We start from the raw sequence: 16,113 nt of genomic DNA, 5'->3' as shown, positions 1-16,113 counted from the left end.
GTTTAACTCCAGGCCAAAGGATGATTTACACTGCAACTTGAGCAACACGTTATTTTACACTGATAGTGAAGTCAAATAGTGATGCAAATGCAAGAGTTGCAGTAAATATAGGAGACAGTTTCATGAAAAGTCCACTCAGGATAGAGAGAGTTGCAGTCAGCAGTATATAATATGAGGATGGTAGAGCATTTATTTCAACTGGTTGTATGCTGTGTTTTTGTAATAAAATGAAGAAGAACATTGACCCAGTTTAAAGATTTAGGCTGCTCCTTCATATTCAGGACTATTTGTTAACCCTGGGTAAATTAAGTGCAGTGTGAAACATGAAAATATTCCAGAATGCCATTATCCCAATGGTTTGGGATTGGTAAAAAGATTTAAAAAGGTCCCAGACTACTGTTCGAAACTTTTAATGTCACATTTTTAACTACTTCCATACCACTCAGTGATGATGTTTCATTTACTTATAGATATCTTAAGGTGCTAGTTTGATCCAGCCTGAGGGTGTGTTGCCATGGCGATGCGGGAGTTAGTGGAGGCGGAATGTGGGGGAGCCAATCCCCTCATGAAACTGACTGGTCACATGACCCAAGAGGGCGGGGCTTGGAGACATCGATCAACGCCCACTGTAAGTTACAAAACCTTATTTTTGTAATCATGACTACATGTTAAGGGCTGAGACCAAACGATGTGCTGATATATTTGGTGACATTGGTTATGTAAATGGATCAGAGATAAAAAGGTGTTTTCAAGCATCAAAAGCTTAAGCTCATTCATTGGAATGAGAATCATTTTAGCCTGATTTATGCAAGATAGTAGTTTATATAACAAAATAAGCTTGTCAGGCATATTTAAGCATCACAGTGCAGCTCCAAAATGTTAGTCAGATCTCCTTTTAAGTCTTTATGCTTTGCCACTATACCTATTTGTTAGCAGTTTTGAATCATTTTAAAGAACATTAAGTATGATCACTCTTATTCTTTTTTTTTAATGTATTTTTTAAAGTACAGGTGTAAATTATTTTTTTTTATTTTGCATAAATATATCTGTTTTGTTGATTGATGGAATATTATTTCACTTAGGTTGACATTTTATTTTTGTTAAAGTTATATGAAATTCTGAAGTAAACACTTAGGGAAAATAGAATCACCAACATATCTTTAACACAAAATATTGTATGAAGTGAATCCATTTGTAAATTAAGGAAATGATTACCATTTTGAAAACAGACATAATCAGGGTGTACATCTGAGATGTAGAATCAGCTACTCAAGGCGTACACACTCATATTTATTGAAAGGGGAACACCTGTGACTTGTGTAAGGATATATGGTAACACTTTATAATAACTACACACTATGAATCATCTATTAAGCATTAGCAAATAGTTAATTCTTTATATGTTAAGTATTAACTCTAAATAGACGTTAGTAAGCAGTTTATAAATTCAACTACAAATGCTGTATTCTTGACTTATAAGCGCATTTAAAATGTGCTCAATGATTGTGTTTTCATACTTAATTACATTTTAATTGTTCATTCATTCATTCATTCATTTATTCATTTTCTCTTCGGCTTAGTCCCTTTATTAATCCGGGGTCGCCACAGCGGAATGAACCGCCAACTTATCCAGCAGGTTTTTACGCAGCGGATACCCTTTCAGGGAAACATCCACACACAATCATTAACACACACTAATACACTATGGACAAATTAGCCTACCCAATTCACCTGTACCGCATGTCTTTGGACTGTGGGGGAAACCGGAGCACCCGGAGGAAACCCATGCGAACGCAGGGAGAACATGCAAACTCCACACAGAAACGCCAACTGACCCGAACCAGCGACCCAGTGACCTTCTTGCTGTGAGACACCAGCACTACATACTGTGCCACTGCGTCGCCCATTTTAATCGTTTATTACTAAATTTAGTATTGCATTATTTACAAATTGTGATGCAATTTGATATATGTATATATATATATATATATATATATATATATATATATATATATATATATATATATATATATATATATATATATATATTTGAAATAAATGCAAAACCGAGAAAACCGCAATTCACAAGCGCGTATTGAACCGTGGAGGTCGTACCGTAAGGTTCAATATTTTATTGAGAACTGTGGCATGCCTAATATATATATATATATATATATATATATATATATATATATATATATATATATATATATATATATATATATATATACAGTTGAAGTGAGAATTATTAGACCCCCTGAATATTTAGACCGCATGTTTATTTTTTTCCCATTTTCTGTTTGACAGAGGGCAGATTTTTGCAACACATTTTTAAGCATAATAGTTTTAATAACTCATCTCTAATAACTGATTTATTTTATCTTTGCCATGATGACAGTAAATAATATTTTACTGGATATTTTTTTGTATTTAAAAAATGATTCATAGTGTGTAGTTATTATAAAGTGTTACTGGAAATATTTTAAGGGCAATGTTTAAAAAGTTATTGTTGTATATTTAGTATAGGTCTTGTCATGAATATAGCCAATGTTGCTGATATGGCAATGAAACATAAATAAAGCATCTTTGACACAAATATATTAAAATGCAGGGAATTCATAAAAAGAGAGACTTAATTTTTGAGAATTTCTCAAAAATCTCAAATCCCATAACCAAAAGTTTGGACTTACATTTGTTTTGTTATTTTTACATATACATTTTATTCACATTCAACAACATTCTCTCAAATGCAAGGTCTGTAGACCTGCTGTTTAAATAAACCTTTATTAATAGTATTGCATTTTTTTGTATTGTTTATTAATAGTAGTAGTTGCGATTATTATTTATTAGAAAGTGAATTAAAGAATTAATCAACCAATGAGAAAATATTCCAAATATGCATTCAAAAATAGCCACTTGATTAATCTAATCCTTTTTCAGTAGATTAATTGTTTAAGTAATTGTTAATTGCAATCTTGAAAATATTATTGATTAGGATTTTTCCCTTTTTCCCCATAGATTCCTCCTACTCCCATTGAAATAGCCACTGAAGAAGAGGTTTGTATAATCTGTTTTAAATGACTTGATCAGCTTGTATAAGCTCATATAGTCTGTGATCATGTTCTTACAACCTGTCCTGTTGTTTTCTTTTTTGAATGCAGCTGGTCAGTGAGTTTCTGCAGGGTCCACAACGGCCTCCTCATAGTTTTGATATGGGTCAACTGCTGGAGGAGATGCAACAGATTGATCAGCAGAACTACAGACAGGCTCCACAGAGAGGTATCAGCACAAACACACATCCACATCAAGTTCAACACTTGTTGATGTCACTATAACTGTATGTTTTCACTTCTCAGCTCCCGATGTGGCAGCTCTGGCTCTGTCTGGCGACTGGGCATCAGAGTTTCTGTCTACTGCTGATGCCGCCTCTTCTTCTGGACAGGCAGCTCTTGATCCAGCCGATGCCGACTGGACCAGAGAATTTATCAATGAAGTGGCAGGTCAATATGAATTTAAAATGTCTTAAAATGTTCATAACACCTCTGATTTGAAAATCAGAAACGCAGTATGTTACTGTTCAATTTGTGGGAGCTTGGCTCGCTTTGGCTTGAAAATATTGAGGAGTTGAGGTCAGAATTATTAGGTCTCCTGTTAAATTTAAATTATTTTATGTTTTTGTTTTACAAATTTCTGTTAAACAGAGAGAAGATTTTTTTTTAATACATTTCTTAACATAATAGTTTTAATAGCTAATGTCTACTAACTGATTTACTTTGTCTTTGCCATGATGACAGTAAATAATATTTTCCTAGATATTTTTCAAGATCATAGTATTCAGATTAAAGTACTATTTAAAGGCTTAACTAGGTAATTAGGTTGGGCAAGTCATTGTAATTTGATGGTTTGCTCTTTAGACAATTTAAAAAATATTGCCTAAGTGGGTTAATAATATTGTAACGTAATAAATTATAACATAACTTAAAATTAAAACTGCTTTTATTTTAGCCGAAATAAAACAAATAAGTATAAATATTTTAGCAAATACTGTGAAAAATGCTTTGCTCTCACATAATTTGGGAAATATTTAAAAACAAAGACAAATTCACAGGTGGGCGAATAAAATTGACATCAACCTTATATAGTTATTGTTGAATAAACTGTCAATTCTAATAGATTTGATTTAGTCCATTTACACCACTACATATAAAGAAGTGGGTGTGGCTAACTCAAGTGCAGGATATGTGAACAAGATGCTGCTTTTGAAAACTGACCGGAGCGCTTGTAGTAAGATCAGGTCAACAATCTGAGGTGAACTTTTATCTGTGCTTTAGATGAACTGTTTTGCATTACTGACTTGAAACTGAGAGTGTGAGTACTGAATAACTGTACTTAATGCAACTGAACTGTGTGGTCAATATCCCTCAGTAAGATCACTGTAACTTGTGTTGTGCTACTGCCTCTGCCAACTAACATTCTCCCCTAGGTCGTAATGCCCACACGGATACTGATTCACCTGATTATCTAAGAAAATGAAAGCAAAATACTGAGTAGCTAGTTATGTCATAAAATGCTTGGTTTTCTTTGATATATCGGTCAGAAAATGTGAAGAAAAATTGATTTATTGACTGACACCAACCATACAGAGCGTAATTCAATATCTGCTTTGTTAATTATTTTGTTAATTCAGCCTCCCTCTGGGTCTTAGTCCCTGACTCATCAGAAATGTATTTAGGGTCTTCTGTGTTACACTCATACAAATCAAAGAACAAAATGTTAGTTTTATCTAGTATCTATTGGGTTCATAAAATCACAGGTCGGATTCTTTTATTTTATTGTGAAAAACTAACAATTATGGGAAATACAAATCTCAAAATTGACTAAATTAACATCTTTTTATTATGGTGGTATTAAAAAATGGTTTAGACTTGCGGAGCAACAATAAAACATTGGTTGCTACTGACTATATAAATATATCAGATTGGAGCTCTTTATCATGAATAAATGTGGATTAATGCTCAAAATCAGATGACGTTATGTTTACTCTCTATTTGTTGCAGCCACTATGAATCACTATAAATGAACACATATACATCATATTTTAGTTTCAAATTTGCTTTTCAAATCGGAAGAATGAATTTGCTTAGAAAAATGCAAAAACATTTTCATCCCTAAACATCTTAGAAATGTGTTTTAGGATTTCATTATCACTTAATATGTGCTGTTACAGCCCAGAAATATTCTTTTAAAGATGCTATTAGATTTCATTATGTCATTAGATTCCATTGGATATCAGGTTGATTTGCGCTGACTAAATCTTTGCTCTTCTATGCCCAGCCATCCCTTCATCCTCCAAAGCTTTACTTTTTTTCCATTACTCACTTCCCCTTTCTCCTGTGTCATAGATCCGGGCCGCTGGGCAGAGGAGTACCTGGAGCAGTCAGAGGAGAAGCTATGGCTGGGAGATTTGGGAGAAAGAGAACAGGACAAAGAATGGTATTTATGCATCTAAGAGGGAATAATATTAACAAACATCACGTATGATTTATTTATTAATGCTGGCAGGGAGTCTTAAAATGCCTTAAATTTCAAAAGCAAAATTTTAGGCCTTAAAAAGTCTTAAATTCTCTGAAATATTGTGTTGTAGGGCTGTGCAATTAATCGAAAATCCGATTTCGATTATGACTTCTAACGATTATGAAAAACCATTAATCGAGATAAACGATTATTCCATTATTTACCGCCCCCTGTCCAGTTGTCCTCACTTGTTGCTCTTAAAAGCGCAAAAGACCGCATGCTTATGTATGTGCGGCGTGCAGACAGTCAGAAGCATGCGGTCTGCACTTGGTCTCATTCAGACATTGTGACAAGCAGAGAGCACACACATCTAAAGTCATTAACGCGAGCGCTTTTATGTTCAAATAGATGTCAAAACGCGGTGTTTAATGATTATTCATATTAGCCCTCATTTTGTAATAAACAAACGAGTTGAGAATCAAAAGACACGTGAAAGCGAAACCATTAAAGTGACAGAGCACAGCTGCCGCCTGTTTTATCATGATTGATAAAAAAAATGAGAAAATCCCTCTTTGCTCTTGACTGAAGACTTTTGTAGCTAAAGTATTTTTCTTACGGTGAAGATGCTAAAAGCACAGTTTGTTTCATATTTTTATTCTATTGTATTTATTTTTCTTTCCTTTGCAGGGAGGAAAATAATATATGCAGTTGAAGTCAGAATTATTAGCCCTTCTGAATATTAGCAACCTTTTCCCCCCAATTTCTGTTTAATGAAAAGAAGATTTCTTAACATAATAGTTTTAATCATTCATTTCTAATAACCGATTAATTTTATCTTTGCTATGATGACAGCTCATAATATTTTAGTAGATATTTTTTTAAATACAAACATTCAAATTCAAAGTGTGATTCAAAAGCTTAATTAGGGTAATTAGTCAAGTCATTATATAACAGTAGTTTCTTCTGCAGACAATCAAAAATATATATATTGCCTAAATGGGCTAATAATATTGACCTTAAAAGAGGTTTCAAAATATTTAAATTTGCTTTTATTCTAGCCAAACAAAACAAATAAGCCTTTCTCCTGAAGAAAAATATTAGAGGAAATACTGTTAAAATTCCTTGCTCTGTTAAACATTTTTTGGAAAATATTTATTAAAAAAAAAAATTCTCAGGAGCGCTAATTATTTTGACTTCAACTAATAATCGTTTGGAATAATCGTGATTACAATTATGACCAAAATAATCGTGATTATGATTTTTCCCAAAATCGAGGAGCCCTATTCTGTTGTAGGTCTTAAATCATCTTAAACAGGTCTTGATTTACCTATGGCCTGGTAAAGCTACCCTATCGGGCTGACACCCAACACTTTTATATTTAGTTTTTTTATTGCAAAGAAATGCAGTTCAAAACAGCTGTAATACATGTTTACAGGAAATTCTCCAAATTAAACTATTCTCTAATCAGGGAAAGAAAACTAAAGCAACACATCTCTTTACATGATTACAAAAAAAATGCTTGTTGTTCAGCTCTGTATAAGTCAAAAACTTCATTCATAATAGTCTTAAGAGTCTTAAAAAATCTGAAATTTCACTTGAAGAAACTTGCAAAAACCCTGGCTTGCTAAATAAAAGACATTGTACTGACTCCAAACGTTTAAACGGTAGTGTACATGCATTATACAGTAACACTTTATAATAATACTACTTTGATAATATTGGAAAATGTGTTAGCTCACAGTTATTACAATGTTTATTTATTTCAAAATTTTAAATGTTTATTTTTTTATGTTGCATTGACTAGTGTTAGCAAATAGTAGATCAACAGGCTAGATATTAACAGTGTTTTGACATCCTAAATTGAGAAAGTTATAAAGATCTTAATTTGACATAGTTTGGAAAGTGTACACTGCCTTACACAATTTTTGTCATGGATCCCAGTTGTAAGAACAGCAAATAATAACTTGACTTCTAGTTGATCATTTGGAAAAGTGACAAAAGTTAGATTTTCCTGATGAATGATCTGTTGAACTTCATCCCAATCATCACGAATACTGCGGAAGACGTATTGTAACCCACATGAACCTTAGATCTTCATAGAAATTAGTCAAGTTTGGTGAAGGAAAAATCATGGTTTGGGGTTCCATTCAGTATGGGGGCATCCAAGAGATTTGCAGAGTGGATGTCAACATCAGCAGCCTGAGGTACTGTATCAAGACATTTGTGCTGCCCATTACGATACAAACCACAGGAGAGCGCAAATTCTTCAGCAGGATTGCACTCCTTCTCATACTTCAGCCTCCACATCAAAGTTCCTGAAAGCAAATAAGGTCAAGGTGCTCCAGGATTGGCCAGCCTAGTCATCAGATATGAATATTATTAAGGCATTGAAGTTGAATCCAAAGAATCTTGATGAACTCTGGGAGTCCTGCGAGAACGCTTTCGTTGCCATTCCAGATGACTTTATGAATAAGTTATGTGTATTGCAGAGATATATGGATGCAGTCAACCAAGCTCATGGGGGTCATACACAATATACATTATTTTTCCAAAGCACTGTGGCTTTAAATTCTATACTGTACATTATGTCTGTTAAGTGACAAGACTTTTGTCTAAGCAAAGTCAGACTTGTCCTAATTAAATAATTCAAAATCAAGGCTTGATTATATTTTATTTTGCAAAAAAAAAAAGTAATCTAGAGGCCTTTTCCTTTCATATTAGCTACTTTTGATACCAAATGATCAAGTAGAAGTCAAGTTATTATTTGGTGTTCCTTAAACTTGAATAGGTGACAACTTTTGTCAGGTAGTGTAGTTATATTAAAGGTATTTTGGAAATTGACAGCCGTTATGTCCATGCATTAAAATATTTGAAAGAATTAAGAATGCCTTTTTTCACCCTATCAGGGCTCAAGAATACCAGTCAGGTGAAGAACTACGTCAAACCGCAAATGAACTTGTTGCCAAAGTGGACGATCCTAAACTACAGAACACAGAGGTGAGAGTCAGCTCAGTGTATGATCCTTCTGCTTTCTGTGTTGATCTTTGAGCTCAGCATGAAGCACTTTAGTCAACAAGCAAAGATACATCAAGCAGACATTCTGAACCACCTCAAACATGAAAGGGTCGGTTTCTGAATAAATGTTTTGGTAAGAAATTGATCAGCCCTTTCTTTATTTTGCACCATGTTGCTGTGTTACTTGGCAACAACAAAAACCCAAAGGCTCGGATAATGAGCTACAGAATTTTTGGCAGAGGATTTATTTATTTTGATAATTATTCATAAATGTTACTGTTTGTTGAACATTCAGGTTTTTACTATAGAGCTGTCACACATTTTATAATTGAAGTTAGCCATTTAAAGAGAAAGTTCACCCCAAAATGACAATTCATTAATGATTTACTCACCCTGGTGTTGTGCTAATACTCTATGCCCTATTTTGGACCACATTCAGCAATGGTAATAAACAACTGCCAGCATTAAGGCTCGTTTTTAAGACATCAAAATATAATAATTTCTAATGTTGTAAATTATTATTACTAGTTAGCTCCAGATTTATTATTATTATTATTTTTTTTTACCTTTTTTATGTATCTATCTGCAAGGTTCTTACGGTTGCTGGAAGTCCTTGAAAATGCTTATCTTTTAGTCTAGTGTTTACAAGCTTTGAAAAGAGCTTAGTTTTTGGATAAAATGCTTAAAACCGATTGAAAATGTCATTGTGTTTCTTTTATAATAATTTATCTAACTAACAAGGTAATAATAATGAACTATTTAAATAAACTCTTAGCTTTTGCGTAAAATGAAAACTGCAGTGTGTGCACGTGCCTGTAGCATGATCTGTCTTTTTTAAATTTAAAATAAATTTAAGTTAAAACATTATATATTTAAGATGCGAGCAATTAATATTTACCAGTGTAAATGACAGTAATTCAATGTCGGGTTTGGGGTAAACATGCCTTAATTTTTTTTATAAAACAATATTGTACTACAGAATAAAATAATTTCAATTTGATATGATGTGATGAAGTATGTATATATAATTATGTAATCTGCCACACTTGTAAAGTACTGGAAAAGTTTTTTTTGTATAATTATTTTTTAGGGGTTTTCACCTTTATTGTGATAAAGAAGTGGAGATTTAGAGACAAAAAAATATGTGGAGCAGATATAGGGGAAGGGTCGGCAAAGGACCTCAAGCCGGGAATCGAACTCGGGTCGCCGTGAATACCACGGTGCAATGTGTCGATGCACTAACCACAAGGCTATTGGCTTAAATTAAGTGCTTAAAATTAAGTGCTTAAATTTGCCTTTGCACTTATATCTATCCTATTTTTTCCTCGTGTATGTGTTTGTTTCCTCCTATACAGCTTGTAACGGTGGTCACACACACAAAAAAAAAATTAAATAAATAACTTCTCAGGTTAGATTGGAACCCGGGTCTCGCACACACTCACACATGTACACACATTTTTTTTGTGAATTGTTGGGACATTACATAGGTTTCCATTGTTTTTATACTGTACAAACTGTACACTGTACACCCAATCCGACCTTACCCCTAAACCCAACCCTCCCAGGAAACTGTAGTTTTATTTTCTGGAAAATAATAATAATAATAATTCTGTGTGTTTCACAAGCTTTTTGAAAATGTGGACATCAGCAATGTCCTCATATTTCACCACCTTCTTGTAATACCTGTGTCATTATACAGATTTGTGTCCTGATATGTCACAAAAACACGTACACACACACACACACATACACACAAACACTCAAACTTAATGTACTGAATAAAATGAATTCCTCACAATTTAAAACCAACACAATCCAATAGAAAAGGCTTCTTAGTTAAAGTCTCTTTTGTCTAATGTTTTTTATGCAGAAAAATCACTTATTCTTATGGCCTTACCCTACCCTTACACCCAACCTTCGCAGGAAACCTGTGGCAAATTTTAAATATCAAAAGACCCTGTTAGTTGGTTAATTTTTTTAATATTTTGGATTACATTGAGGTGCTTTATGTCTTCATAAACCACCTCAATATTGTAATGCATTATACAAATCGTTATCATTGTCATTATACAAATTTCTGTCTTTTTAAACCACCAAAACGAGTACACACACATTCACTCACTAACATGGCATATTAATTAACAAAATAATTATGAATGTTGAATGTCGGCAGTTGGTTTAGGTTATATTGTTGGTTATATAAGTGGTTTATGTAAATATTGCCATATCTAATTTAAAAAATTAAATGACAGTCATGTAATACAGGGTTTGGTTAAAATAAACAGAAATTTCATGTATGATGCTCACATCACAATTTTATAAAACAGAACATGACTCAAGTTGAAATCCTTGTAGTTTCTTTATGGAGTAGAATATCTGGTGCTTCGAGCACAGCATACATATTTCCAGCACATATTTTCTGTCGCATAATTTCTATTTATCACGATTTCTCACAACTTGTGTGTTTTCCTGGGAGAGTCAGCATGAACTGACTCAAGACCAGTTTCATGAACATTCAAAACCGTGTCAAGATCTGGATTTTTGTTAAACAGTGGTTCAGTTTCGCTTTGTTTTTCACCAAAAACCTCATATAAACCTCATATACAAAAACCTATCATATAACTTCGGGAACATATTGAAACAACATGAGGGGGAGAAATTAATCACAGAATTTTAATTTTTGGGTGAACTAGTCTTCTAAATCAGAGAGTTGTAAAGACTTTAACCACATGTAAGAAGGTTTATTACTATATTTAAGATACTCTGTATTAAATGTTGCATCCCTGGGACTTTGTTAATATAATGCAATATGTTTTGCCGGACTGAAGTGGATCCATGTTGGAATGAATTTGCTGTGCTTTCACCAGTGCCACATCACACAAATGATCCATCACAAGAGTTTACTTAAGCTAAGCTAAAACTGATCTAATGTTATCTCAAGGGAATCCTTTTAGTCTGCACTTTGGGATATATTTATAAAGGTTTGGGTAACACATTAACCTATTTAGATGAGTTTCTTTATCCTCTTGTGGTAGATTCTAAAGTGATGTGAAATTGTACACATTTTTTTGTTGCCATTTCTTTACTTAGTTCACATTTTTCTCTCTTTTCCATTTAACTCTGCTCATGCCTCGTCATGTGTTGTGCCTTTGGCCGTTACTCCTTTATCCTTGTGGTTTACTTATGTCTGACCTTAACTGTCTAGAAGAAACCACTGGTGTGTGTGTGTTTAATGCATCGCCAATGTGTTTGCTGTTAGCAGTAGATGTGTAATAGCTGTTGTTGTTGTTGTCGTTATTGTGTAGTTCCTGCGGTTCATTAGGCAGATTGGCGAGGGCAGTGTGACTGTGGAGGACAGAGCAGGAAAAGAGCACACTGATAAAGCACAGGCCAAAGAGGCAGAGCACTGGGCCTCCAGCCTCAACCAGGTACGAGCCCTTCCCAGATCCTCCCATAGAGGACACACTGTGTGAAGGGTCACACTGCAGACCCCTGGCAGCCATCTTGGCTCTTTTCAAGCTACTTGGGCAACGTTAGGCATGGCTTTATTGCACACCAAAATCCTTGCCAATGTGCAGTGCTGGGTTTTAAATCATTCGCTGTGGGAAGCACAGTTTTTGATAGTTTCATTTGGTTTAGAGTGTGGAGGGTACATACAGTGGGGTTTGAGACCACATTTGAAATTTTTAGGATTCAAAGTCTGTTTAATAATGTATTTTTTTTTTCAATTATATGAATTTCTTTTAAGGATTTCTTTTTAATAAAAAACAATTACCGGTACACTCACCGGCCACTTTATTAGGTACACCTGTCCAACTGCTTGTTAATGCAAATTTCTAATCAGCCACAGACATGGCAGCAAATCTGTTCATTTAGGCATGTAAACAAGGTCAAGACAGTCTGCTGCAGCTCAAACTGAGCATCAGAAAGGGGCACAAAGGTGATTTAAGTGACTTTGAACATCGCATAGTTGTTGATGCCAGGCGGGCTGGACTGAGTATTTCAGAAACTGCTGATCTTCTGGGATTTTCACACCCAACTCTAGGATTTACAAAGAATAGTGCAAAAAAGAGAAAATATCCAGTGAGTGGCAGTTCTGTATACACATGCCTCGTTGATGACAGAGGTCAGAGGAGAATGGCCAGACTGGTTCGAGATGATAGAAAGGCAACAAACAGTAACTCAAATAACCACTCGTTACAACTGAGGTATGCAGAAGAGCATCTCTTAATGCACAACTTTGAGGCAGATGGGCTACAGCAGCAGAAGACTACACCGGGTGCCACACCTGTCAGCTAAGAACAGGAAACAAAGGTTACGATTCACACAGGATCACCAAAATTGGAAAAATGTTACTGGTCTGATGAGTCTCCTTTTTTGCTGCGTCATTTGGATGGTAGGGTGAGAATATGGCATCAACAACATGAAAGCATGGATCCATCCTGACTTGTATTCCCAGTTCAGGGTGGTGGTGTTGATGTGTTGATGTAATGGTGTGGGGGATATTTTCTTGCCACACTTTAGTGCCAATTAAATATGACCACAGTGGACCCATCTTCTGATGGCTACTTCCAGCAGGATAACGCACCATGTCATAAAGCGCAAATCATCTCCGACTGGTTTCTTGAACATGACAATAAGTTCACTGTACTCAAATGCCACCACAGTCACCATATCTCAGTCCAATAGAGCACCTTTGGGATGTGTTGGAATGAGAGATTCGCATCATGAACATGCAGCTAACAAATCTGCAGCAACTGCGTGATGCTGTTATGTCAATATGGACCAAAACTTCTGAGGAATATTTCCAGCCCCTTGCTGAATCTATGTCAAAAAAGATCAAGGCAGATCTGAATGTAAAAGTGGATCCAACCCGGTACTGGTAGGGTGTACCTAATAAATTGCCCGAAGAGTGTATTTTACAAAGACAATAAAGATTTTGCAAAGTTTCAAAAGAGTTATATGTCCTACAAATTCTGTTTTTCAGTTAAATGCTGTTGATTTTTTACAATATGAAGCCTCACCACTGTTTTTCAACACTGATTATATAAAAAAGGTCTTTTAAAGAAATATTTCACCCAAAATCAAATTTTTTTTTTTTCCTGCGCAAAGTTTTTTAAAGGATGTTATAAACATACATAGTAGGAAACACAAATATATCTTATTTTGTTTTTAATCAAGAAAAAAAAAGATTTAAACTGGTTTGGAACAAATCAAAGTTGAGTAAATAATGGCAGAATTTTTTATTTTTGGGTGAACTATCCCTTTAAGTGTTAAACCTCCATATTAGAATGATATTTGCAAGCTTTTGTGACACTGGAGTATTATTTTGCCATCACAGATTAAAATGACAATTTAAAATATTAAAATAGGAAAGAGTTGTTTAAAATTATAATTTATTTTAGCAATTATTATTATTATTATTATTATTATTATATTTGTAAAATGAAGCCTTGGTGATCATATAATATCTTTTTTCAAAACAAAACTTTAAAAAAAATCCCCAGTGGTAGTGTAAGCCTTTTTATGATTATTTTTTATGCATATTTTTATATATAAATATAATCTAAATTAAAAAAAAACTTACACCATTTTTTAAATCTGCCCCCACTGTGATTCAAGCCAAGTCCTACACTTTGCTTGTAATCCTGCCTTATTTGTAAATCTTTTTTTTTATCCCAAAGTTCAAACAAGCACTTTAGTGTAACTCTGATATTTCCTTCTTCCTTTTGTCTTGAACGATCTTTTAATGGCATCCTGACCCCTACATCTAAACCTCTTAACCTCCATCCATACCTAAATCCTCCTGCTCTCTTAACAATCCCACACCAAATGCACACTGTCCATAAATGCCCACCCTCCCCGCATTCTTTGTCCCGCACTGGCCTTCCAGTTTCTGGAATCAGGGGAAGGGACTGTGCAAGTGGAAACGCAAGAGGGCAAAAAGAAGAATGACAAAATGAAAGCTAAGCAGGCAGAGCAATGGGCAACTCTCGTCAGGCAGGTAGGACAACAGTGACCCATTAGTTTTCGTCTGTGCTATTAGGCTTGTCATTTCTGTTATATTAACTAGCCCCCGCTGACCAAACTATTGTGCCTCAAAGAAAGCTTTAATTTAACAGCCCTTTTAACATGATTATCGCTGCAAGACTCCAGGCCTGTAGAGCTGATAGTGCCCTGCTCACATTGCTTTTCATTTGTGCCCAGCTTTGACTTTCTGCAATAGAGAAAAGGTACACTGAGCAATGCTTTGCTATTGTAATGTAGAGAGGAAAGGCGAGACGGATGAATGAGGGTGAGATTTTGCTTTTCTTCCTCTGCTTGGTCTCCCGAGCCCTTTTTCCATTACATCTTTTCGCTCTCATTAATCACAGTGTGTTGTCTTTTTGTTTCCCCCCTCTCTCCTTTCAGCTGAGTAGTGTTTAAGCATTTGCAGGCTCTGTGGTTTGTTATGGAGGCTGTTTAATGGTCTGGCATGTCGCTGTGCTTGGTAGGTTTCGGCAGAATCGGCGGAGTCTTGGGTCGATGAATTCGCCACCTACGGGCCAGACTTCCAGCAGGCCAAAGCAGCGGTCGAGGTGAGCACAGTTTAGGCTGTAAATACTTGAGGAATTGTATTTGATTGCTGTCATTATAGGGAAAACAAGATATTCTGAAACATGTGGGAAACAAGCAGTTATTGGAAATTTTGAAACAAAAATGACTGTGGAAATCAATGGCTGGTTTGTTATACACCTTCTTCAGAAAATCTTCCAGAGAGAGAGAGAGAACAATTGGAGGGTTGATGGCATTACTTTTATTTTTGAGTGAACTGTCGCTTTAAGTGTTATTTTGGGGTATTTGGGCTTTTTTGTGTAGTAATTACACATTTCTGGAGTCTGAATTGTTACTTCTTACAGTTTTATTTAAACTAAACTAAGTACTAGTTGTATATGAGCAGTTTCAGTGTTATGAATGTGAGATCTGCAGTAAAATCTTAGTAGGGCTGAACAATATATTGATTAAGTATTGATATCACAATGTGTTTCTGCAGTAGTCACATTGCACGATTATGTTATTTATTAAAGAGTAAAAGATAGACATTAAACATTATTTTTGGTTATTATTTATACAATCATAGCCATGTTATTTTACACATGATTGTTCATTTTCTGCACTTGAAGGGCTCTATTTTGACGATCCATGCGCAAAGTGCAGGGCACAAACACATTAAGGGCGTGTCAGAATCCACTTTTGCTAATATAAAGACGACAAAATCCGCTTTGCGCCATGGCGCATAGTCTAAAAGGGTTGAGCTTATTTTCTTAATGAGTTATAGGTGTATTTTGAGAATAAACCAATCAGAGTCTCATCTCCCATTCCCTTTAAAAGTCAGTTGCGTCGAGCCATCGCAAAATTGCTATTTACATGACAGACTTTGTAAGTGGAAAAACTGAGCGCTTCACTACCAAGAAAAAAGTTCAACAGAGCATCTACAGCGCGAGAATGAGAGATGAGCCACCTTATTATTTAGGCTTACTTTCACTTTCGCTTTAATCGATAGGGAAACCTTGTATGCACAGAAATCCATTAGCCTATAAATAA

General features: G+C 34.9%; 1 protein-coding gene across 13 annotated transcripts in view; it reads left to right on the top strand.

The window, feature by feature from the left end:
- Positions 1-16,113, top strand: part of pex5 (peroxisomal biogenesis factor 5) — a 32,611-nt gene that overhangs the window by 1,869 nt on the left and 14,629 nt on the right. For 4 of the 13 annotated variants that reach the window (XR_012391388.1, XM_073924749.1, XM_073924750.1 and 1 more), the window contains 9 exons: positions 471-628; positions 3,019-3,057; positions 3,162-3,279; positions 3,357-3,500; positions 5,403-5,493; positions 8,421-8,511; positions 11,835-11,957; positions 14,423-14,533; positions 15,024-15,107. Coding sequence is in view for 10 of the 13 variants with exons in the window: in XM_073924749.1 (XP_073780850.1) it covers positions 515-628; positions 3,019-3,057; positions 3,162-3,279; positions 3,357-3,500; positions 5,403-5,493; positions 8,421-8,511; positions 11,835-11,957; positions 14,423-14,533; positions 15,024-15,107 (915 nt within the window). In the remaining 3 variants the exon portion in view is untranslated. 13 annotated transcript variants of the gene reach the window in all.

This window comes from Danio rerio, chromosome 16 (assembly GCF_049306965.1).
Source record: "Danio rerio strain Tuebingen ecotype United States chromosome 16, GRCz12tu, whole genome shotgun sequence".
NCBI classification, from domain to species: Eukaryota; Metazoa; Chordata; class Actinopteri; order Cypriniformes; family Danionidae; genus Danio; species Danio rerio.
Note: the sequence above shows the minus strand (reverse complement) of the source record. Positions and strands in the feature narration are given on the sequence as shown.